This window comes from Macrobrachium nipponense, chromosome 8, assembly GCF_015104395.2.
Source record: "Macrobrachium nipponense isolate FS-2020 chromosome 8, ASM1510439v2, whole genome shotgun sequence".
NCBI classification, from domain to species: domain Eukaryota; kingdom Metazoa; phylum Arthropoda; class Malacostraca; order Decapoda; family Palaemonidae; genus Macrobrachium; species Macrobrachium nipponense.
In genome coordinates, this window is record NC_087203.1 from 54,683,824 (window position 1) to 54,709,412 (window position 25,589).

General features: G+C 36.5%; 1 protein-coding gene across 2 annotated transcripts; it reads right to left on the reverse strand.

The window, feature by feature from the left end:
- Positions 1-17,699: 17,699 nt before the first annotated feature.
- Positions 17,700-24,495, reverse strand: LOC135223266 (uncharacterized). 2 transcript variants are annotated; one of them, XM_064261749.1, is made up of 4 exons: positions 24,387-24,495; positions 23,000-23,073; positions 18,270-18,362; positions 17,700-18,108 (listed from the first exon to the last, which is right to left on the reverse strand). In XM_064261749.1, exons 2-4 carry the CDS (start codon positions 23,049-23,051, stop codon positions 17,906-17,908), a joined length of 348 nt encoding a protein of 115 aa, XP_064117819.1. In that variant the 5' UTR covers positions 23,052-23,073; positions 24,387-24,495; the 3' UTR covers positions 17,700-17,905. The 2 variants fall into 2 exon arrangements, with proteins under 2 accessions (XP_064117819.1, XP_064117820.1); XM_064261750.1 differs by having other exon boundaries at positions 24,348-24,449.
- Between the last annotated feature and the right edge of the window lie 1,094 nt (positions 24,496-25,589).

Sequence of the window (25,589 nt, forward strand, 5' to 3'; positions counted from 1 at the left end):
GAGGAAGGCCAGGCTAGTTCGATACCATGGAGCAAGCAGGAATTTTTCATTGTAATATGATAAAATTACCAAAATACCACATCACGATGCGATTAACAATATTGGAATACCAACTCGTGGCGCCGTCGGGGTAACGGAGAGTACGTGTCGCTGACTTTCGTTCACCCGCCTTAATGAACGATAAGCGTCTCTCCCCTCGCAGCGGAGGCTTGAGGCCACTCATTAAATGCTATGTGCCCCTTCATCTATAATATGAGGCGGCAAATGGTCATGCAACCGTAGATTGGCATTGGGGCACTTCGCATCGCCCTTTTGGCATCGTTTTTGCCCCCCGAAAGGCCCTAATGTGCAACGAAGGTGTTGGCACCAATGCACGCGTGTCAAATACCCGAGTCAGGATCCAAAGCTCCCAACAACGCAAACACCAGATCCAATCAATCAGCGGCACTGGACATCGATCAATCCTGCGAGACTCCCCAGCCTCACAGACCTTCCAATCTGAAATCGTCCGCAGCGAAAATCGGCGGAGTATGAAAGATATGTTATTGGTGAGTTCCAGGGAAAGCGGACATGTTTGTGAGGATAAGTCACATAGTTGAAGTATTGAGCTGCTCTCCCTTGTTTTATTGGAGTGGCCCAGGACGCCCAGCTCTGCATCGCCCTCATTCCTGCTCATTCCAGCAGGAACAGGACGACGACGAGGAAGAGGAGGAGGAGCAGCAGCAGCAGCAGGAAGAAGGAGTAGGAAATGGAAGCCGTCCAGGAAGAGGGAAGGAAGAGTAGGTCATTTCTAACCAAAGATCCTTGAAATACGTGTAAGAACGAATCTTATAATGTAATTACAGCTCTCTCTCTCTCTCTCTCTCTCTCTCTCTCTCTCTCTCATGATGGTAAGTACGAAACTTCCATGTTAAAAGATCGAAAGTATCTAGGGACAAATGATATGAACTATAAATACACAAAATTTAATGGCACTGATTTTTACAAAAAAAAAAAAAAAAAAAAAAAAAAAAAAAAAAAAAAAAAAAAAGCGCTTTGGAAATATCACTTAAGAAAAAATGAAGTTTAAGTTTTCAACAAAACTAATATAATCTTCTTCTTTTTTCTTAGTAAAGGAGTGTCGTTGAAATTCAATATCTTGCACAAATCACGCAGCAAAAAAGATGAATGAGAGCTGTAATCAGAGAATCAAAAAAGAGAACGTGAATTTTGACGCGGAGATAAGCCGAACTTTCATCCATTCGGGAATCTCATATATGAGACGACTGCTCGATTGATATAGTTGTTGATATTCCGGTATGTCAAGAGCCTTCATTCTCTCTTTGCCTGTTGTAATGAAAGTGACCAGAACAATGGCTCCGACTCTGAATCGAGGTTGAAATTCTGGTCACTTTCATTGCAACAGGCAAAGAGAGAATGAAGCCTCTTGACATACCGGAATATCAACAACTATATCAATCGAGCAGTCGTCTCATATATGAGATTCCCGAATGGATGAAAGTTCGGCTTATCTCCGCGTCAAAATTCACGTTCTCTTTTTTGATTCTCTGATTACAGCTCTCATTCATCTTTTTTGCTGCGTGATTTGTGAAAGATATTGAATTTCAACGACACTCCTTCACTAAATGAACAAACAAAATTCGATGACTATATCTGTTTTGTTATAATATATATATATATATATATATATATATATATATATATATATATATATATATATATATATATATATATATATATATATATATATATATATATATATATATATATATATATATACGTATATATATATATATATATATATTATATATATATATATAATGTATGTATATATATATATATATATATATATATATATATATATATATATATATATATATATATATATTATATATATATATATATATATATCTGATCTACGTATAATGTATGTGAATATTTATATGGAGACGGAATTACAAAAGGTGAGTTACCGCGCTTGTAGCCGGGAGCTCAGCTATGATCTGTGACGTTATATGGAGTGATTATTTTGACAGCTGTTATGTAACGATTTTATCATCAGCTTTAATGTTCATGACTGTTTGTATTTATAAAGTATAGGTAATATTAGTATCTTTATGACTATATTTGCAAAATACAAATAGATATGATAGGGCATATAATAGCAATGAAAATCTTATTACAATTAACTCTCCCCCCCCCCCCCCCCAGCCCCCATCCTCTCTCTCTCTCTCTCTCTCTCTCTCTCTCTCTCACACACACACACACACACATTTTAATAAAATGATTTTTCAAGATTGCTGAACAATTTTTTCATTTAGATATACCTTTTTATGGAATTTCTGCGTTATCTCTCTCTCTCTCTCTCTCTCTCTCTCTCTCTCTCTCTCTCTCTCTCTCTCTCTCATTTCAAACAAATAACTTTTCAACATTTCTGAACAATTTTGCTATCTTTTTCACTTCTTTCCTTTGAAAACATTCCTTTCTCTTAGAGTTCAATGTTTTTATTATAAAATGTATCCTACATCTAATAAAAAAAAAAGCTCATTACCTCCTCAGGAACATCAACACTGGCGTCCTTGAATTATCATAGGTGTATCAGTAAGATTTGAAACGGTTCCGACTCCTGGTTTTAGCTCATCACCATAGAAAATTTTAGATAAATCTTCCATTTCTTACAGATTTCCCTAAACTCTTTAGAAGGCCTATATAATATCTTTCTCTTTACATACAATATCCAGTCCTCGCTTGCTTCATCTACACCAGCTGAGCCTAATAATGTATGCTTATTTCTAAATTTAAAAACTACGAACTCTCCAAAATAACTCAAGGACTCATTTTCTATCTACTGAATTTTTTATTTGATCTTCCTCAGCCTCAGTCTCATTGTTCACAGGCAGAAGGTACTTCATGAGGCACGCAGAGATATACTATACCAAAGAATCTAAATCATTGAAACCAACATTTTAGGTTTGAGATGGACCATTTAAATTTAAACACTGTAGTGACACAAAATGTAGCTTTGTCATTATTACAATCATTAAGACCTTGACTAGTTAAACTAATATCTCTACCCACTATGAATAACCGTGCCCCATGTCATTTACTGATAAAGATACGATTTCTGATTTAGGTTTTAATGTAATAATTTTATCTCCAATCTGAAAACCATAGTCCATGAAAATATTTCGAATGAATTTAATGAGATGGGGTGGATCTGCTATGACGAAAACTTTCAGATGGTTCTGAAGGATTGTCAAAATAGGTTTTGTCAATAGAAATTTGCAATTGTTTGTGTAACCCAAAATTAGTGCTTCCCAAACTAAAGTAACGAGATACTAGTGATAGGCTTATCTGAAGCAACAGTAACATCATTATAAAGATTTTGCGTCGTAAGGGCACCCTCTTTTGGATTTCGGCATTATTAGGACAGTAATTGAGTAATTCGTGCTTAAGGTTTCTGGCAAAATCATTGGGTTAGAAATGTGACGAAAAAATTCTTGCAGTTTTGGTAATGACATCACTTCTTTTGCAAATATTCGCCCACTTCTTTTGCATATATTCGCCCACTTCTTACTAGTTCATCATTTTTTGTGAAACGGTAAAATCTAGTTTTTTCCACTCCCAACAATTATATTTTTCTTATAAAAGTTGGAGCACCCATAAATGACACATATCACTATGATGAATCTTTTTCTCACAAATGAAAACAAATACCTCCTGCTTCTCAGTAGGAGGATGGCAAATCCTCCAATGACGGAAATTCAGTTACACCACGCTCTCCTGTATCTGAAGCTGAAGCCAGTGATGATGGGTGGACTGTTGTCCATAAAAAGCACTGAGGAAAACACCAAATCGCAATGAAGTAGACCCCTTTCAAATCAAGTCTCCGGTAGCCAATCCTTTGCCACCTTTTCCAAAATATCGAGTCTCTTCTCAAGAAGAACTGTCTGCCTGCCTAAGCAGCAATATCAAAGCTGAAAAAGGAAAATACAAACTAAAGCATGTAAGTTAAACACAATTTGGTTGGTGATACGATCATCACACCAACAACCAGAGAAACTGGAGAATTTCTACCAGTCAACATCACTTTCCAACTACTTGATCCGTCGGAGAAAGTCAGAAAAGCTGTTAATTGTAGATATCGGACCACTCTGCCTCTAGACCCTATTCTACAGCTGCCGAATGTTCTAGATGCACAGAGATGTACTGGGAAGTCAGGGACTCCCACAAGAAAGATCATGGCCACTTTCCAAGGCGATATTCCCAGACAACTGTCCCTTGGAATAGGAGGATCATTCTCCACAGAAGCATTTATACCTGAGCCACTACGGTGCTAGAAGTACCATAGATTTGGACACCACAGCAACCACTGCACAGCCACAGAGAGGTGTGGTATATGCAGCAAAACACACCCTACAAAACAGTGCCTCGATGCTTTCAAGAGAAGAGAAACAGTAGAAAGCAAATCCCCAGACTGTTCTCTTCAGTATCATGCTTGGAACAAGTGGTGCAAATTCAGACAGGAAAAAGTTGCAAAGATGACAGCAACTCCTCGACATCCCCCACCTCCAAAACCTTCAATATCCATTCCAAAACCCAAGCTTGCTCCTGCCCTTCCTTCTAATCCTAACTCCACGTCAACCTCCAAAGTTGACCTCTTCCTTCCCGGACCCATTCCTCCCACCCTTCTCCTTCCCCCTCTGATATTTCGACCAGTACCAACCAAGAAGGTCGCAAAGCAATCAGAGAAAGCTGTATAACAATCACATTCTAAAGGATCATCAGACTCTTCGAACTACTAACAGGAAAAACCAACTGACAGAGAGACACTGTTAAGAGGCATTCAACCTCACCTCATCCAAACCTTCAAACCCAAGCACCTGCTTTTCAGTTCGAATAGCAGCTGCCTCACCTAAAAATCCCATTCCTTATATTGTCCTTTTCTCCAGACACGTTCGCGAGCGGTACAGAGAAGAACAACATCCTAACTGAGCTAGTGAGCAATACCTAAATGGCATACAGCCATCCCGAGTATAAGCAAAATATCATCCATTCATCACATTGCCAACATTCATCACATTCCAAGGGAACTTTGAGTTCCACCTTTTTCTCTAACTCACATGTTATCCTTCCCAAGCTTTACTACTTACTGGGACTTGTTTCTCTAACACTTTATCTCCAACTACTTATTTTCATTTCTGGCCCAGTTGTGAAATTGAGCCGATTGGTGTGTTCCAGAGAAGTATACAAACACCAATCACCAGTTACGGGCTGCTGAAAAGCAAGTGCCGAGTCAGCGGAAAGAGCTGACAAAATCTACTACTACTCTAGGTAACTCACTTTATCTTATTCCGTCTTGATTTATATATTCACATACATGCCTACCTGTATATCAGAAAAGAATTTAGCAACACATAACTGTACGCATGTAAGGATTCCTAAATGGAATCTCGCCAAGTTTGAATTTATAATTTATAGTTCAGGATTGGGGCCATCAACTGGTCACTCGTTACAACAATTATTGTGACACAGGTAAATATATACATACATATATATTATATATATATATATATATATATATATATATATATATATATATATATGTGTGTATATATAATAATATATATAAACTATATATATATATATATTACTATATATATAAATATTAAAGATTAATAGTATACTTTCTTAATGTTGTTATTGGTTAAATATTGAATGTTAAATATTGTATTATTCTGTTAGCTCGTTTTCTTCCTCTCTGGTGGTTCTTTGAGGATGTGTGGCTTTTCCTCTTCCCCCGGCCCCCACGTGGCAGAGGGGTAGAGTACTGTTCCTGTGGGAGTTTGAGACAGTTGTTTTCTGGATCTACATCAGGACGCTTGACAAACTCGCTTTGGTCGCTACTTTTGATTCCCGCTTGGAGAATATTCGCATCCTGAATCAACATTGGATCTGTCCTTGCCTGCAGCTTCAGGATTTATCAAGTATTCATCCTGCTGTTCCCTTGGTCCAGTTACAAAACCAAGGGGCCCTCGCTGTCCAAAGGTACAGTATTTATATATCTCTCATATGTATTGAGCTCATGGCGATTTGCTTGGATCACGGCCCGTGCGCACTTATCTTCCTGCCACCTTGTATTAGTGTCCAGACGTGGAGATCGCTTAGTTTGAGGAGATCACGATTTATATTTTGAAAGACCACCTTAGGATATACATTAGAGTGTATATGTTAGGTTATTCTTTCTTTTTGCCTGTCTCTTCCAATCTGGACCCCCTCTTTTTTGTGTTTGAGTGTTGTTGCATTCTTGCGTAAGTTGGGTGGGTGTATTTTGCATTGTGTTTTATTAAAGATATTTGGTTTTCATATGACTGGTGCATTTCGAGGTTCAGGTGTTATTTCTGACTAGATATTTATGTACTAACTTAAGTAATTTTTCTCAAGTGTACATTTTCACCACCTGAATTGGTTTTGCACGCATTGGTATGGTATTGTGGTACGATTCCACACATTGTGAATTGCGTATGCTGTCTGGTGAATACTGTTTGAGTAGATTTTCTATGTGTAGGATGTGGTGGTGAAACAGGCCATCACATATATATGTGTTACCGAGGTTAGGTACAGAGTCTCGAAAGAAAATCAGAATATCTGTTGACCCCTCCTCAGAGACTAGAGGGTATATATAAAATTTACTTCTTCGAAGTATGTTGGTAGCCATGACCTTAGAACAGTAAGGAACTGAGTGACTTTCTCTCTCTCTCTATTAAGGCCCCCCAAACCGCTCTCTCTCTCTCTCTCTCTCTCTCTCTCTCTCTCTCTCTCTCTCTCTCTCTCTCTCTCAACTTCTCACAATTCTCTCAGGTAACTAAATCAGACTCGTGCACTACAAAAATACATTTATTTAAGAATACAAGGATTAACTAGATAAATCAAATTCTCAAAGAAACAAATGTTTAACTGAATAAGTTAAAATTCAAATCCAAATAACCCAAATAACCCTGGGGATCGAACCAAACCCGTCTACCTCTTTCTCTACAATAACTAACATTAGTTTAGTCATAAAGTAAGCAACTATAAAAGTCGTAACTTAGTCTTATAAGTAACATTAGGGGAAACTCCATACTTTCCGGTTTTCCAGGTTATCAAACCTGGCAGACTTGCCTGGTGGGCCATAAACGTCCATTTCAGCTGTGAGCACTATCACTTAACAAAATACAACTGTAAAATGGTAATCGTTTAATAAGGCCTCTTCTCCGACTTCGGGGTGCTTGTCTGTCTCGGTTATCTTACCGTCCCATTATGTAGGGGAAACAGCTCGTACGTACACAAGCACGAACTTTATCACAAGACACTCCCATAATATGATGTCATTGATTTGTCACAAGTTCATTGCACTGGAATAGATGCGTGACACCATAACAGTTCATTATCACGCCCATAAAATCTACCCAAAACCAGATCCTTGCTTCCACTCATGCACGGACATAAGACGTGATCTGTTTTGCTTAAGCAGCGACTTCCGCCCGGCGCCACCCCGAGTGTTTGTGTCAACATTTTCGGAGCTAAAGCTGAATCTGTCCTTTTAAGACCCCGCTTATCTCCATGGAGTCTAAATGATGATATCTATTGTTTCAAAGAATGTCATTGTTCATCACATCTGCTTATCAACCATCGGTCAACAAAATAAGCAATTTAAAAATATAATAGAAGCTCGGCCACCACTTTGAATGTCCTTATTCAACCACAGTTTATATAAAATTTAAAAGAAAAACACATTGGCCGGCTCATATATATAATATTAATTTAAAAAATACTGTACGTCCTTGGCAGCACAAGGTCCATCATATAAAAGAATTTGAATAGCCTGTATCTGGGCTATAATAACAGTTCACTGTATAGCGCATATCTTCCCATCTTGAACTTGACACTTCTGTGCGAATGTGTGTGGCCTGCAGTTGCACACAATGTAGAAAAACGTCTCCCAGTACCATGCCCATTATCGTCCAAAAGGTGTCGTAAATCCCCGTAGACTCATAGATTCTTTCGTTGTTGTTGTTGTTGTTGTTGGAGATTAAGCCAGCCTTGTGCTGGCACGGGCTCTTGCTCCTAGAGCAGCCCGTAACTGGAAAAAGATTCTTTCGTACAGCGGGAGCATTCGCCATCTTGTCCCACGAATCCCAAAAAGGTTAGCTGAAGGACGTCTTGCTGGTGTAGGGGAATGGTGCTTTCAGTATTTTCGTCATTCAGGTCACCGGTCAATCAAAGAAGAATTAACCCTAAACATCCATCTGTCAAATTATGACCGCAAAATTCCAAGAAATACTAACTGAACATTTTCCAATTAACACCACTAATATAAAAAAAACTATAATGTGCCAAAAGCACTCGGATATATAACATAACCACCAAGCCATTTCCTAACTAAAACCTGTGAGAAGTAACCTCATAAGATCGCAAAATCATAAATCACCATTAATAATATTTTTAAAAAACTATAACCCCCTAAAGAAAATATTAAACCTTCTATGATAATAATAATAATAAAACCACACTTCAAACCCCTTACACCATTAGTACAAACCACCCCAAACAAACGCTTCGTCGCGTTTGAGCAGAGAGAGGGAGAAAAAAACTAGAAAATGAAAAATCACAAAAACTCTACGGACTACTGTCCTCACATTTTAAGCCCACCAGTAATCTCACGTATAAAAAGAACATGACCCCAGGAAAAAGATAACGTAACAAAACCAGCCCCAAATTATTACTAAAGCTGGGGTCACACATTCACGTATCACGACGGCGTATGCCCACGTATGTGGATCTTGGGCATCATCGCGGTGAAATGACCTTGAACAGCTGGTAAACAGGACACGGGCTACCGGACGTAAAACCAGCGACGTAAATTGCGTCGCAAATTTACTCGCAAAGAAAGCAAGGTCGGACGTCTACCTGGAACTTACGCCGATCAACTTCACGTCAAGACCACGCCCACCGTTGTGGGGCTGTGCTGTTGCCAGGGGTATGAGCACATTACTACAGTTTTTAATTTTTTTTTAATTTTTATTCTGTTTGAATCCGCGAAAGACATCTACAACACAGCTGAATATTACAGTTGAAAATTATATGCACACAAAATCGAGATTTATTATCATTGAGAGAGAGAGAGAGAGAGAGAGAGAGAGAGAGAGAGATTTACCAAGATATATACTTTCTAATTGTACAACAAAATCATTTCAGTAGACGCAATTAGAATAATGGTTGTAAATGAGCACATCACTGATTATATATTAACCCCATTTCTGAATGATATTTATAGCAATAACCAAGTAACCAGTCGACAAGGAATACAAGACGTAGTTTTAGGAATTATGATTTATGAACGCTTTGGGAGCTCTTATAAAAGATTAGCACTAGAATTGTCTTGCTTCGATTTTACCATTCAGACATACACTTAGACTTACAAAACTGTTGACTATGGGCGATTTATATTTAAGCGATATAGAATAACATCTAATAACTTATCAAACATTCTTAAAAATAAATAGGAATTCTACCTATTCAAGATAATATTTTTTAGATGTATATAGGAATTCCTCTTAGATATTTACATTATTTGTTACACCATTATTGTAAGACTGCTATTCAGAAGAAATAAATCTTCGACACTTCCATAATCTGAGAATACCGTGTTACCGGGAAAGTGTTCGTGTGTGTGTGTGTGTGTGTGTGTGTGAAAGTTATTCTAGCAGATTATACTATACGTTTGCTGTCTACAAGTGAAGTCTTTTGTTATATTTGGCCTAAGCAGTAAAGGTTATTTCAAAAAGGACTACTAGACATCCTAACAATTTCTTCGTCAGAAATTTCCCCAGTATTTTTATATTCGTTATCCATTTCCCACTCCTCGCCTTTTATTGAAACCTTGTCTCCATATTCTGAATCGTGATCAGCCACCTGAGACACAGAGAAACAGCCCCTGGGCTATGAAGCCATTAGTCCTGCTCCCACACAACTGGTTCGCACTGCATGGGTCCATATAAGTACTCGTCCAACCCGGGATTATTCATAGCCTAAAGGAAACCTTACCAATAACACCAGGCCCCAACTCCTCTACTGTTCCTGCGTTGCTAATCATAAATTAATTTCTTACTGGAGCAGGTGTGACAGACGACGTATAGGCGGTAGATGCCGGAATCCTGTTGACGAAAATGACCCGGTTGTTGATTTCTGGTTGAGATTTGTGTACCGGAACGCTGGAATACTACCTTGGGAATAGAGCCTGGGATTACCCTGTATCCCTCTGACAGATTCCAATTCATTGTTTGATTGATGATAGCGGTCAAAAGTCAGGAGAAAGTGGAAATCGTATTAGGAGCCAGTGCTAAAGGATTATTCCAAAATCCGCCATTGTCAATGAAAGAAATAACTGAGACCGTCAGGTCTTGGGATAATCCTGTGGCCATATTTTCAAGTTGATTTTCCAACAGATGACCCGAGGGCGCCGACCTGACCTTTTATACCACGCTACAACGTTGCCATGTCGTACAGGGTTGTAAATGTGTGAATCGGTTTCGCCGTAGGCTGCAGCGCAATTAGGAGGCCCACGTGCTTCGCGGCGGAAAGAAAACAACGACGGCGAACAATGCAGGTGACCCTAGCGCGTACCCCGCAGCAGTCACCGTGGGTCCCACGTGCAATGCCTGGAGCTACGTCAGGAGACATTTGGCGTGACCACCCACGACTTGTTTTGAACATTTCAAAACTGGAGTGGGCTACGGCGCCCTAGTGGGCGGAGCTTAGCACCCGGACGACACGTCGCCGTACGTTTACGATTTTACGTGTGTTTTACGTTACATTTACGGTTTACTGACGTGAGCTGTTGCCAACTACCAATTTCCGCTCATGCGTGGCCGTGCGTGCGTTGATACGTGAATGTGTGACCTTAGCATAAAAATGTTCTTTCAAACTCTGATATAAACATCACCCCACAAAATCAGTAAGAAGCCAAACATATCCTCTTATTTCACTGAAGCGACTCAAAACAGAAAAAAAGGCCATAAATTATGAAATAAAACCCATTCCCAATATTAACCATCAGGAACACGTTATCCCCCAATTGCAACATTACGAGTGGCTGATGTACATTACTTGACTCGGTATAAACGACTCATAAATGCTGCAAAAATGCCCAAAATACTGCAAAAATAAAAAAAATTCCCAAAGGCAAATATTAATCTTTAGATATATATATATAATATATATATATATATATATATATATATATATATATATATATATATATATATATATATATATATATATATATATATATATATATATATATATATATAATATATATATCTAAAGATTAATATTTGCCTTTGGGAATTTTTTTTATTTTTGCAGTATTTTGGGCATTTTTGCAGCATTTATGAGTCGTTTATACCGAGTCAAGTAATGTACATTCAGCCAACGTAATGTTGCAATTGGGGGATAACGTGTTCCTGATGGTTAATATTGGGAATGGGTTTTATTTCATAATTTATGGCCTTTGGCAAAATATTAATCTAAAGATTAATATTTTGCCTTTGGGAATTATATATATTATATATATATCTAAAGATTAATATTTGCCTTTGGGAATTCGACTAGGCAAATCCTCTCTCTCTCTCTCCTCCTCCTCTCTTCTTCTCTCCTCTTCTCTCTCTCTATCTCGTCTCTCTCTCGCTCTCCTCTCTCCTTCTCTCTCTCTCCTTCTATATATATATATATATATATATATATATATATATATATATATATATAATATAGATGGAAGAGAGAGAGAGAGAGAGCGAGAGAGAGAGAGAGAGAGAGAGAGAGAGAGAGAGAGAGAGAGGAGGATTTGCCTAGTCGAGACATACTTGCTAGGATTCGTGGACATTGTTTGGGAAACAAAACAAAAAAATGCGTTTTAGAGAGCTAGGCTTCGTGGACGTTATTTGGAAAATGAAAATGAGTACTGATTGATTTTGCCATTTTATTTGGAAAGTGCTGAAAAGTTAATAATGACTAAGTAATGCAAGCTAAAAAAACAGCCACAATGCAAAGCGTGCTTCCTCAAATCTCAAAACTGAATTACGTACTCAGCTCAACCACAGAAAACGGCAAATATAAAACAAACTTAGGCCGATGACCAGTGAAAATAAGAGTCCTGAAAATCCACTATCTATCATCAATAAACAAAAACATGTCATAAACCACCAAATTAATAAAAGACCATTCCACCTCCAGTAATCTCCATATTTATCCACAATTCGCATACGCAGTACTCACAACAGCTTTCCGCTGACCTCAGCTAGTACCAAAAAGAAAATGCCTGTCTCGAGAACTGAACTATCAATATACCTTGTTCAAAAATAACATCATTAGCTAAAACAGCATTATAAACATATAAACATAACTCACCTGCCGTTAGGATACCTCCAAGCAGGGTAATAAAAAAAAACACTCTGTTCCCCGAAAATGCGCCCAAAGCATTAAGCTGATACACTTAAGAATATACCACATACCTTCTCTCACGAAGGTTTCCATTGGCACCAAAAAAAATCATATTGCAACTAAATATCTGAATCCAAAACAGCAGACTAAAACATGGCTCTTTCCACCATGGCTTAAACTCAGGAGCTTCTCCAACAAAACAAAATACCACATGCCCAAAATATCATACCCCCTAACACTCCTCGTGATCGGACTCTTAAAAACTGTGCCAGTTAAATGACCTCAAAAAACATCCCGAAGGAGTTCATGTTACCGGCAAACACTGTAAATTCTTGGTTTAGCATAACTACTAAACGTCTTTGAAGAGAAGGAGTGTCATCTACGAATTCACATGCCCGGTGGATGGATGCCACCACTCCTATATCGGGATGACCACTACCAGACTCTCCATGCGTCTCTCCTGCCGTCAAGAAGGGGCCATTTTCATTCACTACAGGGAAAAGCATAACAGAAGACTAGAAAGAGCTGAGCTTATAACGAACACAGAAATTATTGACCATGCACTGGACCGGAAACGTCTACGTTATCTCGAGGCGCTACACATAGAGAAAAAACCGACTATCAACACGGTAAAAGAAACAGAATTTCCTCCTACCATGATAAGAAGAAATAGCACAAGAAACCAACCAACTCCATATACCGTCATGAGAGAGAGAGGAGAGATTGAGAAAAAAGTGTATCTTAGTTTTACCAGACCACTGAGCCTATTAACAGCTCTCCTAGGGCTGGCCCGAAGGAGTAGATATTTTTTTACATGGCTAGGAACCAATTGGTCACCTAGCAACGGGACCTACAGCTTATTGTGGGATCCGAACCACACTATATCGGGAAATGAATTTCTATCACCAGAAATAAATTCCTCAGATTCCGCGTTGGCCGAGCCGGGATTCGAATTTCGGACCACCGGATTGGCAGCCGAGTGCGAAAACCATTCGTCCAGCGAGGAACTAGGAGAGAGAGAGAGAGAGAGAGAGAGAGGACAAGCAGAGAGAGAAAGAGAGAGAGTGAGAAGGAGCGAACGAGAAAGAGAGAGAGAGGGGCGGAGGAACTTGCAGAGAGAGAGAAAGGGAGTAAGAGAGAGAGAAAGAGAGGAAGAAGCAGAGAGAAAAGCACGGACCAAGAAGATCTCAACGTCTCAGGGACAGATTTCGTCACCATCCAACGACCAATTAAAATCGCTGCTTACCGACCTACCCAACGATTGTACACGACCTTACTTGCTATAAATACATGTAAAAACGAATCTTAATTCACTTTACTGTATACTCTCATAGATGACTGCCTGTGCCCTGCCGACACGTTAGAGGAAATAAACCTAAGACAACTGAAATCTTTATATGTCCTTAGGAAACTTAATACACCAGCTACATGCTGACGAGAAAAAGATAATAAGAAGAATTGAGAAGATTCTGTATAAATTAAATGCCGTTGAAACAGCTGTAATATTCAATGCTACTGCCCTCAGAAAAGGCTTCCTTCCTTATTATTATTATTATTATTATTATTATTATTATTATTATTATTATTATCATTATTATTATATCATTATTATTATTATTATTATTATTATTATTATTATTATTATTATAAGAAAGTGGCAACAAACAAAATGCGACGAGGCCATGGCCCCAATAGGGAAACTAGTCCAGTGAGGAAAAGAAACGAAATAAAGAATATTCTTAAAAGAGGAATAACAAAGCAATATATTAGATAAGAATCATGCATGGAAAATATCAAAACCTATCTTGATGGATCCCGTTGTAACTGAGGTTAAAGTTATGGAAAAAGACAGACAGATAGACTAGCCAACTAATTTCAATCAGGAGCATAAAAAAAAAAAAACTTAATTTAATTTCTTTCTTGTTTTCTGCAAGGGGTCAGTCATCAAACTCGGAATGAAGTTCAATATGATTTTGTGCTAGGTCTTCTTTCCTATCTCGTTTCCATATTCTTCGCAACACGTACTCCAAATGACTGGTCTCGATTCAGTTTCATAAATGAAACCCGCTGTGTTCACCTTTCCCTCCGCCAGCTTAGAAATACTTTCCATCATGCCACCTGGGTAACCAAGACGGGTGGCTGGCGGGCACCGGTTGCTTAGCTTGAAAGAGGCCTGAGACCACTACCCAGTGATGCCGTTTTTTCTTCACAATATTGGCTTTCAGCAGTGTTACCATAAAGGCAGTTCATCTTATTTTTTTACTTTATTTTTGATTTAATGATTAGAATGAGTATTTTCCGATGTATAATTATTTCCCGTGATGTCAGAAAACTGCACGTCACTAGCTCAATATAAAGTATTTTTGACGAAGAAAAATAAAGGATTTCAATAAAATTCATTTGTATAAATAAGCAGGATATGTTTTATATCTTTATTTTCATAATAAAACATAAAAAGGCAAAGTGAAGAATTTTTTTCTTCAGTGCCGTGGCCTGTGGTCGGAAAAGCCACGGAGGGTTGCCAGATGTCACCAGAAAGCCACACTAATAGACGAAATTCCTCAAAACTGCAACCCTGCCACTACCTACCTATAACTCTGTTGGAGCTAATCACTGAGTAACAGTCCTCCTTTGAGAAGGAGGACGTCGACTACGCCCAATGCAGAACTGTAGAAGAGTTCTGACTGTTTAATGAGGACACAAGCTGCTTCGTTGTTAAGGATTCCAAAGATCGCATCATTGCCAGAAGTTTATCCTTTTGGGAGAACAAGAAACCCAGGTGTTTAAATATTCATTTAATATTCAGCATTCTGAATTATCTTATGTATTTGTAGTTAAAATGTGATGGAGTGAATAAAAAGAACAGAGGCATACACTGATAATTTTAGTACGCTAACTAACAATTGAAGAGACTGAAGTCTATCAGTCGAGACCTTTTTCACATTTTTGTAGAATAAGGATGGGGATACGAATTATCTTGGAAAAGTTGGAATAAAAAGCGAATTTCATTGTGGAAGTTCTGCTAACTGGAAGATAACATATACGCGAGTATATTTATGCCCTAAACAAGAGGACACGAAAGGGCACAGACGAGCGAATGGAGAAGCGCCTGTTAAACGATCGTTCCTCAGGTTACCGCCCCTATTTTATACTAGGTTTGTTGATGATACTTTCCTGTCCTTCAAACAGGATCATCATGCCGACTCCTTCCTCGAATTCGTCAATACCCAACACTCCAACATCACGTTTACTTCCTTGACGTCCTTGTTATATGGCAAAATGATGCTTTTAACACGACTGTTTTTAGAAAACGAACTTTTACGGATTGGGCTCGAATTTCTATAGCTCATACTACTTTAGTTTTAAACTTAATCCTGTTTATATATTATTCCACAGAGCTCTACGACTCACTTCTAACTGGGACATGTTTCACAGGGAATTTATATTTTTAGCAAATTGTTTTAAAAACAACTGTTTTCCTGCTAATTTTGTTAGTAAGATTTGCGGGAAATTGCTAAACAATTTCTTCTGCCCGCCAGTAAAATATCCTACTGTACCAAAATTGGAATTTGTTGCCAGCTTCCCTTAAGTCTGTGATAGTTCTTTTCAAAGACAATTTACTCATGAATACAGGAACATTTTCCTTCTATAAAAGTTAATTTGATCCCGAAAAATCCCTTGACCATCCGCTCTCTGTTTCAGCTCAAGGATCGTTTGTGCCCTTTCATGTCCTCTTGTTTAGGGCAGTAAATATACTCGCCCCACGAGTAACTCGGGGACTTTAGCGGTGTCCACACGGAGGCTCCTTATGGAAAGCATCGACTGTCCAAGAGGGGTCAGTTTCCGGACAAGCAGCAGACTCACGAACCCGGAACATTAAAAAAAATAAGAAGTCACGCTAGAAGCTGCAAAGCTGACATTGAAAATAAAGATCTTTAGACCATCGGACACACCCAACACCAGGAGTTACCCATTTGAGAGTCCTTGTTGATCAAACAGCTGGCTCCCTCATTAAACACGCAGACAACAGCTACTCCCCTTTTCTTTTCTTGAGGTGTTTTCCTTCTTTTTTTATTTTTAAATTTCGTTCCAATAATGTTTCTTTTACTCTCGTGGTAGGTTGGTCCAGTACCACGGTTTACTTTGTGAATTTTAATATATATTGTTTTTTATCTATAATCTTAAGTGTCAAAATTTTTTTTTAGTTTTTGATAACTATGTGTTGTTGTTTTTTTATATATGTGCATGTCTATGTGTGTATATTCTGTACATTCTTATGTCATATCTATGTGCGCGTACATATACACATCATGGCGTACATGTTCAGCGCTCTACATAAAAAAGCTTTCTCCATATTATTTTGTGCTGTTTCCTTTATCCCCCTGCGGCAGTCCTTAAGTTTGATTTTTTATGTTTCTTTATTTATCTTAACCCCTGTGTCTATTTCTTAAGCTCCAAAACCTTTGTTCCACTATTCTCATTTCCCTTTCTTTCAGCGTATCCGCAATCCAGTCTTTTTTTTTATCATCTTCCGAATTGTTTCTGCCATTTCAAGTACAATCTCATCTGGATTGTCTTCCAAGTTACATACTTCTTCTGAAGACTGATTCTTCTATCAACAGACCTTTGTGTTGAATGCTTCATTAGTTACTTGACATACACTTTTTCCAAGCACTTATGCATATCATATTATTTGTAAAAGCTTATGAACGCAGGTTTTTTTTTTTTTGTGAACGCGTATTGTTTTCATTTGCCAAAGTAACCGTTACCTCTTGAGTATCGATATGGAAGGTCGAAAAATAAACAATTAAAATACTCGCTCTTCAGGAATCCTTTAATTCAAAGGAATCACTACTGTTTCAGGCACACTAGGATCCCCTTCAAGTGGAAGTGTACTCAGGAATGCAGCTAAGAAAGATAAAACGAATAGCGAGAAAGAAAAAAATCAGCAGGATCGACAAAAATAACCCAAACCTTTCACCTGAAGAGGAGCGTAATGGGGCTCGAAACTATAGCGATTCCTCTAGATTAAAGGATGCCTTAAAATGGGTAAATTATTTTATGCACTTTCTTACTCGTACAGTATCATTCATCCATAAGATAATATAACGTGCATTTATTACCTATGCTTTCCTTTTGAGGTAGATTTAAAGTAAGTTTAGTCCTGTTAATTGCCTTCAGAATTAAACCCGAACAATATGGTAGAGAAATAAACATGGTTTGTTTAAACTTTTGCATTTTTGAGAAATTATTCTTCAAATCCAGACATATATTGATACACATCCTTTATAATTTTGACTGGTGCGGAATGGTCATGCAAATCGACGGTTGATTCATTCTGAGCACATGAGGAACCTCGTGACTTGACTGGGTACTGCAGGTAAGTAGTGACTTCACCATTGTGCTCAGCAACCCTTCTGCTGCTTCAAAACGCCATCTTCATCAGCAGAGCCACGGAGAGAAGGAAAATGCTAGAGGAGATCGTCGCTGTGGAGTTGCACAAATCGCTATTGCAGAAGCACTCGGTTCTCACAACGGTATTCACATTTGTAGTCTCCTCAATGTCTTTGCATTCGTCCTCGTCATGTTTGACCTCGGAACAACCGTACATTACTACCTCCTCATCACCTAGAGAAATGATTCGTGTGCAGGTTAACCATGAAGGTATCCAACAGGTTATCGAGGCAGATGTTTTCATGCAGATTTAAGTTCACTAGCAACAATGCAAGTGTTAATAGACGTAAATAAATTAACATTTGCATACCAAGAGACGAGGCTGAAAACCTTACCTGTTTTGTCGATGTTTTTTTCACACGAAGTTTGGCAGTTGGGATTGACTTTGGTGTTATCTGGCGCTCCTTCGTAGCACTGGAGAGAGTTGACTGTATGGCAGATTAATATCATTATTATAAGTAGCAACATGGAATTAGTAGTGTAACTGTGTAAGTGGTGGTTGCCGTTGATTTTAAAAGAACATGGATGTTTGTTTTCTGTGTCTGCCTGACGTGATTTTAAAAATGTCATATTTGTAAATTACGGGTATAGTAAAGAAATTGCCAGTGTGGCTGGCAAGTTTTATCAATTATAAAATACATTTAATTTCAAAACTGAATAGTAAATCCGTAAGGTTTTAACATGCATGCACGCACACATACACACACACATATATATATATATAATATATGATATATAATAATATAATATTATATATATATATATATATATATATATATATATATTATAATATATATATTATATATATTATGTATATATATATATATTATATTATATATATATAATATATGGACATGGGAAGCGTCGCCATCAACCAACATAAAACAAGGAGCTGAAGGTTTTTGTTCAGCTTCATTCACCGACACCTTCCGGCAGTTAACAGTAGAATTATACCCAAGAACCCGTTAACCATTGCTTCTTTTTTAGACAAACTAAATTCCCTAATGACTTCCAACGTCGTTTATATATATACTTGCCACAAACGTAAGATGGGGAAATATGTGGGGGCTTCTCGTCGCCTACTTAAAGTCAGAATTGAATGACATCGGGGAGTTAGTTACAGAACAGGTAATACATTAACTAATCCAGAATTCTCTAACGTACGGGATCATGCCAAAAAAAATGTAAACAAGATATTGAATATAAACATTTTAAAATTCTCTCCAGAGCCACCTCACCTCATCAATGAGCAATAGCTGAATCTTTATGCATTAAGAAGCTTGTTCCCTCTTTAAACCATCAAACTACCTCTACAACACTGTACAACCTGTCTACAACACTGTGCCCCTGTCTCTGTTTTTGTTTGATGTCATTCGGTCCTTGGTTCCCCTCCTGAAAGGTAGCGGTCTGTTTCTTGCATTCTGTCTGTTAAATATTAGATTTTTTAATCTTGTAAATTTTTTTTATTTTTGAGTTTTTTAAATTGTAAATTTCTTAATTCGGTAATTCTTCAGAAGTAAGCCGCATCACCATTTTCTAAAAAAAAAATATTAATAATCCTTCATTTTATGGTGTATTTTCAACAGGAACAAACTTACAGCTAAGAAAGTTATACAATTGTTTGAAAAAAAAAAGTTTGGATGGGTAGCAATTTTCTGAAAAATAGTTCTGGAGAAATGAGATTTCTTGGTGGAAACCAAACCAAGTATAGGCCCTGTGGAAGAGATTATTTAAGGAAGATTAAAGTTAAAATGACAACTGCTATAAAAATTTGTACCTAAAATAGTAAATGTTTCTTTCTAAAAATAGAAGCACAGAGGCCCTGTTGTTGTCTTCGTAATCAACCGTGAACTTAATGTTGGTATGGGCTAGACTGGCGTATTTAAGAAACTGATCAGCTTGCTCTTTATTTCGGAAAAGTTAAAAGGGTCTTCTAAGTATCGTTTGTAAAACAAAGGCAGAAAAGAGAGGGGACAGTTGTCCAGCAACTGTTCCTCTAGATGGCACATAAAGATGTTAGAAAAAACTGGACCAAGAGGACTGCCCATGGTCATATCTTCAACGTGAGCGTAAGCTGTATTATTAAAAATAAAGACAGGGTCCTACACTGTCAATTGCAACATTTTCTTAAAATTATAGTAATCAAAACCGTGAAATAAAATATCTCGCTGGGTAAAAATTTTGTCTAAGATTATTTGTATTGTCTCTTTCACAGGAACATTGGAAAAAAGAGACTCGACATCCAAGTTTACCATAAATAAATCAGAACGTTGTCCTTAAAATGTTTGGAATTTTTGACTGAATAATTATTCATGGAAAACTCATTTGATAAAGGTACATTGTTTCTCTTAACGTCTCTCTCCACGCTGTGTGCATCACGGCCAGACTCCACTTCGCTCAGTCTAAGATCGCGCATGTTAAGCTGTGGAAACATCCAGTTCGTTTTGTGCTTTTCACAGTATCCCTTTTCAAGAGGATCATACCATAAAATCTTCAGTGTTTCGAATGATCTTAATTTTAATTAATAACTCTTCAGGACTGTTTGTTTAAATTCCCAATTCTTCTGATCTAAGTGTTATATCATAGATATAAATGATTGTTAAAGTAATCCAAGTGTTTATCCGAGATTCCCCTGGTTGAAGTAAGGTTTTCAGCCCAGTCTTAGTTCTTTAATGTTTCTGCCTGCCCCAGTAATTACACTCAGAGCCATTATTCTTATGGTAAGTTATCTGCTCAGCAGTAAGGGTCCAAGAAGTCCTCAAATCAAGGCCACGTAAGTAAAGATCAGGTTAAACACACACACACACACTCACACACACACACACACACACACACACACACACACACATATATATATATATATATATATATATATATATATATATATATATATATATATATATCTAAATAAAGACCTGATAATCATTGAATTGCTGGTCATATATTGAGCATCAACGGAGGGTAGATGCTTGTTAATGAGTTTACAGAGGTCTTGGTAAAAATATTTATTATAGATGAACAGGACTCTTGCATAAAATGATAATTTTCAAACTTTTGGTATTTTAAATTTCAGGATGTAAATATTATTTAGTATTTATGAAAATATAAAAAAAAGACTTGCATGGATAACAATTGTTCCATAAGTACTGATGGTGTACAGTGTACAATTTCCTGATTAAAACTCTTCCAATCAGACGTTAGGGAAACATTATGTGGAAAACGGTAGATAAGGAATTCAATTCAAAATTGTAAAAGACTATGAAAAGCAGCACCCAGAAACGGCAAATGGGGGAATAACATTCTTCAGCAGTATTCTGTTAAAGGTGACTAGAAGCTCTCGTGGCTTGAGTTACCAAAGTGTCAAACCCTGAATTCTAATTTTTAGAGACCACTCCATAAAATGTAAATGCAGAACTGAATACTTTAATTTGTTAGAGATCACTCCAGAAAATCTAAATGTAGCATTCAATACTTTAATTTATTAGAGATCACTCCAGAAAATCTAAATGTAGCATTGGATACTTTGATTTATTAGAGATCACTCCAGAAAATCTAAATGTAGCATTGAATACTTTAATTTGTTAGAGATCACTCCAGAAAATCTAAATGTAGCATTACATACTGTAATTCATTAGAGATCTCTCCAGGAAATGTAATTGTAGCATTGAATACTTCAATTCATTATAGATCACTCCAGGAAATCTAAATGCAGCATTGACTACTTTAATTTAATAGAGATCACTCCAGAAAATCAAAATGCAGCATTAAATACTATCATTCATTAGAGATCACTCCAGAAAATGTAAATGCAGCATTGAATACAATGATTTCACAGTCCTTAGCAAACTACAAAAGATCATCAACTGGTCTTTGTTCACTCATTTACTTTATTGTTAAGCTTTTTTACTTTTATTACAGATTTTATTCCATTTGTACACCCGGGTGTGTTTTAACTTGAATTGTCTTTTGCTACACAACCCTGGAAATGGGACTAGAAGATACTAACACAATAGCCAAATAAAGTACACCCAATTAATACTGGAATTCTCCTTCTTTCCACATTTCCTGCTCTTCACCTGTTAGCAACCACCCTCGATTTGGATATCATATACCTAAACGTTTCCAAAACAGGGAATGGCTTCCGAAAAAAAAAAATGGTCATTGAAATATATTTGCATTAACTGCTGAACCGGGGGTCAAACCCTTATGCATAAACCCACCTTTACTTAATCCACTTCATTTGCCTACACTACCCTTACATTCTGCCCCATTCACCTCTCACTTGCACGCATTCCTTAGGTTTTCCTCTTATAGAATATATATATATATATATTATATATATATATATATATATATATATATATATATATATATATATATATATATATATATATATATATATATATATATATATATGAATATATACATATATATATATATATATATAATATATATATATATATATATATATATATATATATATATATATATAATGTAGAATCTACTTGTCACCTTTTACAAGATACATATGTAATTGTAATAGCCATAATGACTTCTTAATTTCTCGAATTCTTCGCGCTTTTTTGGATATGCTTGTCAGTACAGAGCTTTAGATCCAAGCACAAGAAATTTAAAGCGGTTATGATGATGTCCAGTAGCCCACTGCAGGACATCATGACCGCTTCGAATTTCTAGGACTTGAATTTTAAGGCTTTGTAGTAACTATCGTATACAAAAAAGCGCGAAGAATTCGAGAAGTTAAGAGGGCATTGCATTGTGGCTATTATAAATTACATTTCTATATATAATATCATATATATATATATATATATATATATATATATATATATATATATATATATATATATATATATATATTATATATATATATATTATATGTGTGTGTGTGTGTGTGTCTTTGTGCATGTGTGTGTGTGTGTGTATAAATATAAAATCTCCGAAAAGTTGAATACTATAAGCGGAGATGATCAACTCCTAATGGTTGTTGTCAGTGTTGAGTGTCTTCATTGAAACGTGAAAGCTGTACTAAAGGAAACGGACTTACCGAGATAAATGCTGGAGAAAATCAACACAGCTACAATTGCAGATTTCATCATTTTGAAATGTCGACTTGGCAATCTGGAAATATTGTAGTCAGTCATTATATGTTGCGTAATAAGTTTGTTCGTTGCCTCTTTCAACGAAGTTGAAGAAGTTGCGCTTTACCCTGCCTGTGACTGAGCACAAGATCATGAATTAGCTTTATTGATGAATTCCTAGTTCTTGGGTGTCTTAATCCCCCACGATTACTGTGCAGCATATTAATGGAGATTTTGGCATTTATATCTTGGGAGCCATCTACAGTCATTTGTTTCTATTGCCCTCACTGCCATGCATTTCAAGAAACGAGTAGCTTTGCAGTATTCGTGAAAGAAAATATAAATGACATTATTTGGCTAAGTACACTAATTACTTCGTTATACTTTAAATATAAAGAAAATAATACAGGGTTATCAAGCAACTCTCCTGTTTATTTAGCTTCTTCACTGTTATCTGGAATGGAGGAAATAAGTACGTTCTTTACCAAGAAGTTCTGTCACGTAGTATTATTTCCAGGTTTTAAACCAGTCAACAAATAATGACGTCAAGTATTTCATATTGCATTAGAATTTACTTATGTCAATTCAGCGATCACTGTTTCTTTCAATACTCTTATAAATTTGTGGGGTAATAAAAGAGGTCATGAATACAGTAAGGAGTGGTTGAATTTTGCAGATAATACAGTGCAGTATGAAACCCTTGTGGAGAGAAGCTGCAGAGGTTGGTGGAAGAAAAAATACAGGAATGACGGTAATTGAAAACGACTAAACTTTAACAGTGAATGTTGAAATAGACTGATGATGAATGGCATTGATGGATTCATAAAGGCATTTTAAGGTAAAAATAACAAATAGAGGTACTAGAGGATACGAACCGATATATTTCAATATAAATGAAGCAAGGCAAGTGGCAAGAAAGGCGAACTCTCACTCTCTCTCTCTCTCTCTCTCGATCCCAGTTCAAATGTAGATTCAAAGTTAATCATGCAAAACCTAAGCAAAGTATTAGGGAATCCATGTGTCATAACTTCATTATATATATCTATCTATCTTATATTATATCTATATATATATATATATATATATATATATATTATTATATATATATATATATATATTATATATATATATATACACACACACACACACACACACACACACACACACACACACACATATATATATATATATATATATATATATATATATATATATATATATATGTATGTATAAATATATATTTTGATAGATAGATATGTGAATCGACAAAAGCGTGGTGATGACATTGTTTTATGATCCTATTTTATACTCAACTCTGTGGCACCTGATCCTTGTTTGTGCGTGCTTACGAACCTTTGAAGTCACAAATAAGAGACGATGGAACGTTCCACTGCGACCGATGCTTTACCAGTGACCAGCTCCTCCTGTTCGATCAAGAGTTAAAAAGGGTGACAACAATAGACATGACCACAGATGATAAGGGTTGGTAAGGGCGTCTCCTAATCTGAGAACAATGCTTCTTTTATGAAAACTATGGAGTGTTGACGAATGTGGCTTTCACATAAAAACCTCAACACTATAATGTAAGATTTATCTTCCAGATAACTGACTTCATTATTCAATTAGTAATCACACACACACACACACACACACATATATATATATATATATATATATATATATATATATATATATATATATTATATATATATATATATAATATATATATAATATATATATTATTTTATGTTTACAAAAATTAAGTCAAAAATGTTGTTTAATACCCAGAAAACATTTCTTACTTTATTTTTTGTGAATATAAAATAATTTCATAGTTCATGTTCCACACACACACACATATACATACATACATATATATATATATATATATATATATATATATATATATATATATATATATATATATATATATATATATATGAGAACGAGATCATCTATGTTCTGGCGACGCCAATATTTAAAAATGAATTGTGTATTGTGCTACGGTCAAACCTCCTTCCCAAAATGTCCCCATAAGATTTCTCCAGGTGTCTAAACGCTTTACAAAACATGGACCATTTCATGTATCAAATGCAGATGACATGCTGGTAAGTTGCTGCTGTTTGTCACACGATGATTGAGGGAGGGAGGGTCCTTTGTAGCAGCAGTCAGTGGTTTTATACTAAATCCCGCTGATAGTAGCGTATTATTCTACTCGAGGTCATGGCAGCAACAAGGCATCGTTCTGATACTCTGGATGGGGTTTAAATCCTGCTACGGACACCAGTTATTTCATATGCTTGTATTTGGATCTTAAGAATTTTTAGTGACAAGAGTATCCAAAATGTGAAGAATTCGAGAAGTAAAAAGACACTGAAGTCATAACAATTATATACAATAGAGTGACCAGTAGATTATATATATTGACCAGGATGAGAATAACTGAAAAGACAATAAAATTAATTATCCAACTAAACATTTTAGTAAAAATGCTAACAAAACATAGAGCAAATATCAAATACAAACAAGAAAATTTCTATTTGATGTTTGTTTTAT

Bases quoted from the DNA above. Each gene is read 5' to 3' on its own strand.
- LOC135223266 (XM_064261749.1), bottom strand. From the start codon at position 23,051: ATGATGAAATCTGCAATTGTAGCTGTGTTGATTTTCTCCAGCATTTAT. The intron at 18,363-22,999 runs GTAAGTCCGTTT...TCTGCCATACAG, and splicing joins TTTCTCCAGCATTTATCTCG to TCAACTCTCTCCAGTGCTAC. The intron at 18,109-18,269 runs GTAAGGTTTTCA...TCATTTCTCTAG, and splicing joins AAAAAACATCGACAAAACAG to GTGATGAGGAGGTAGTAATG.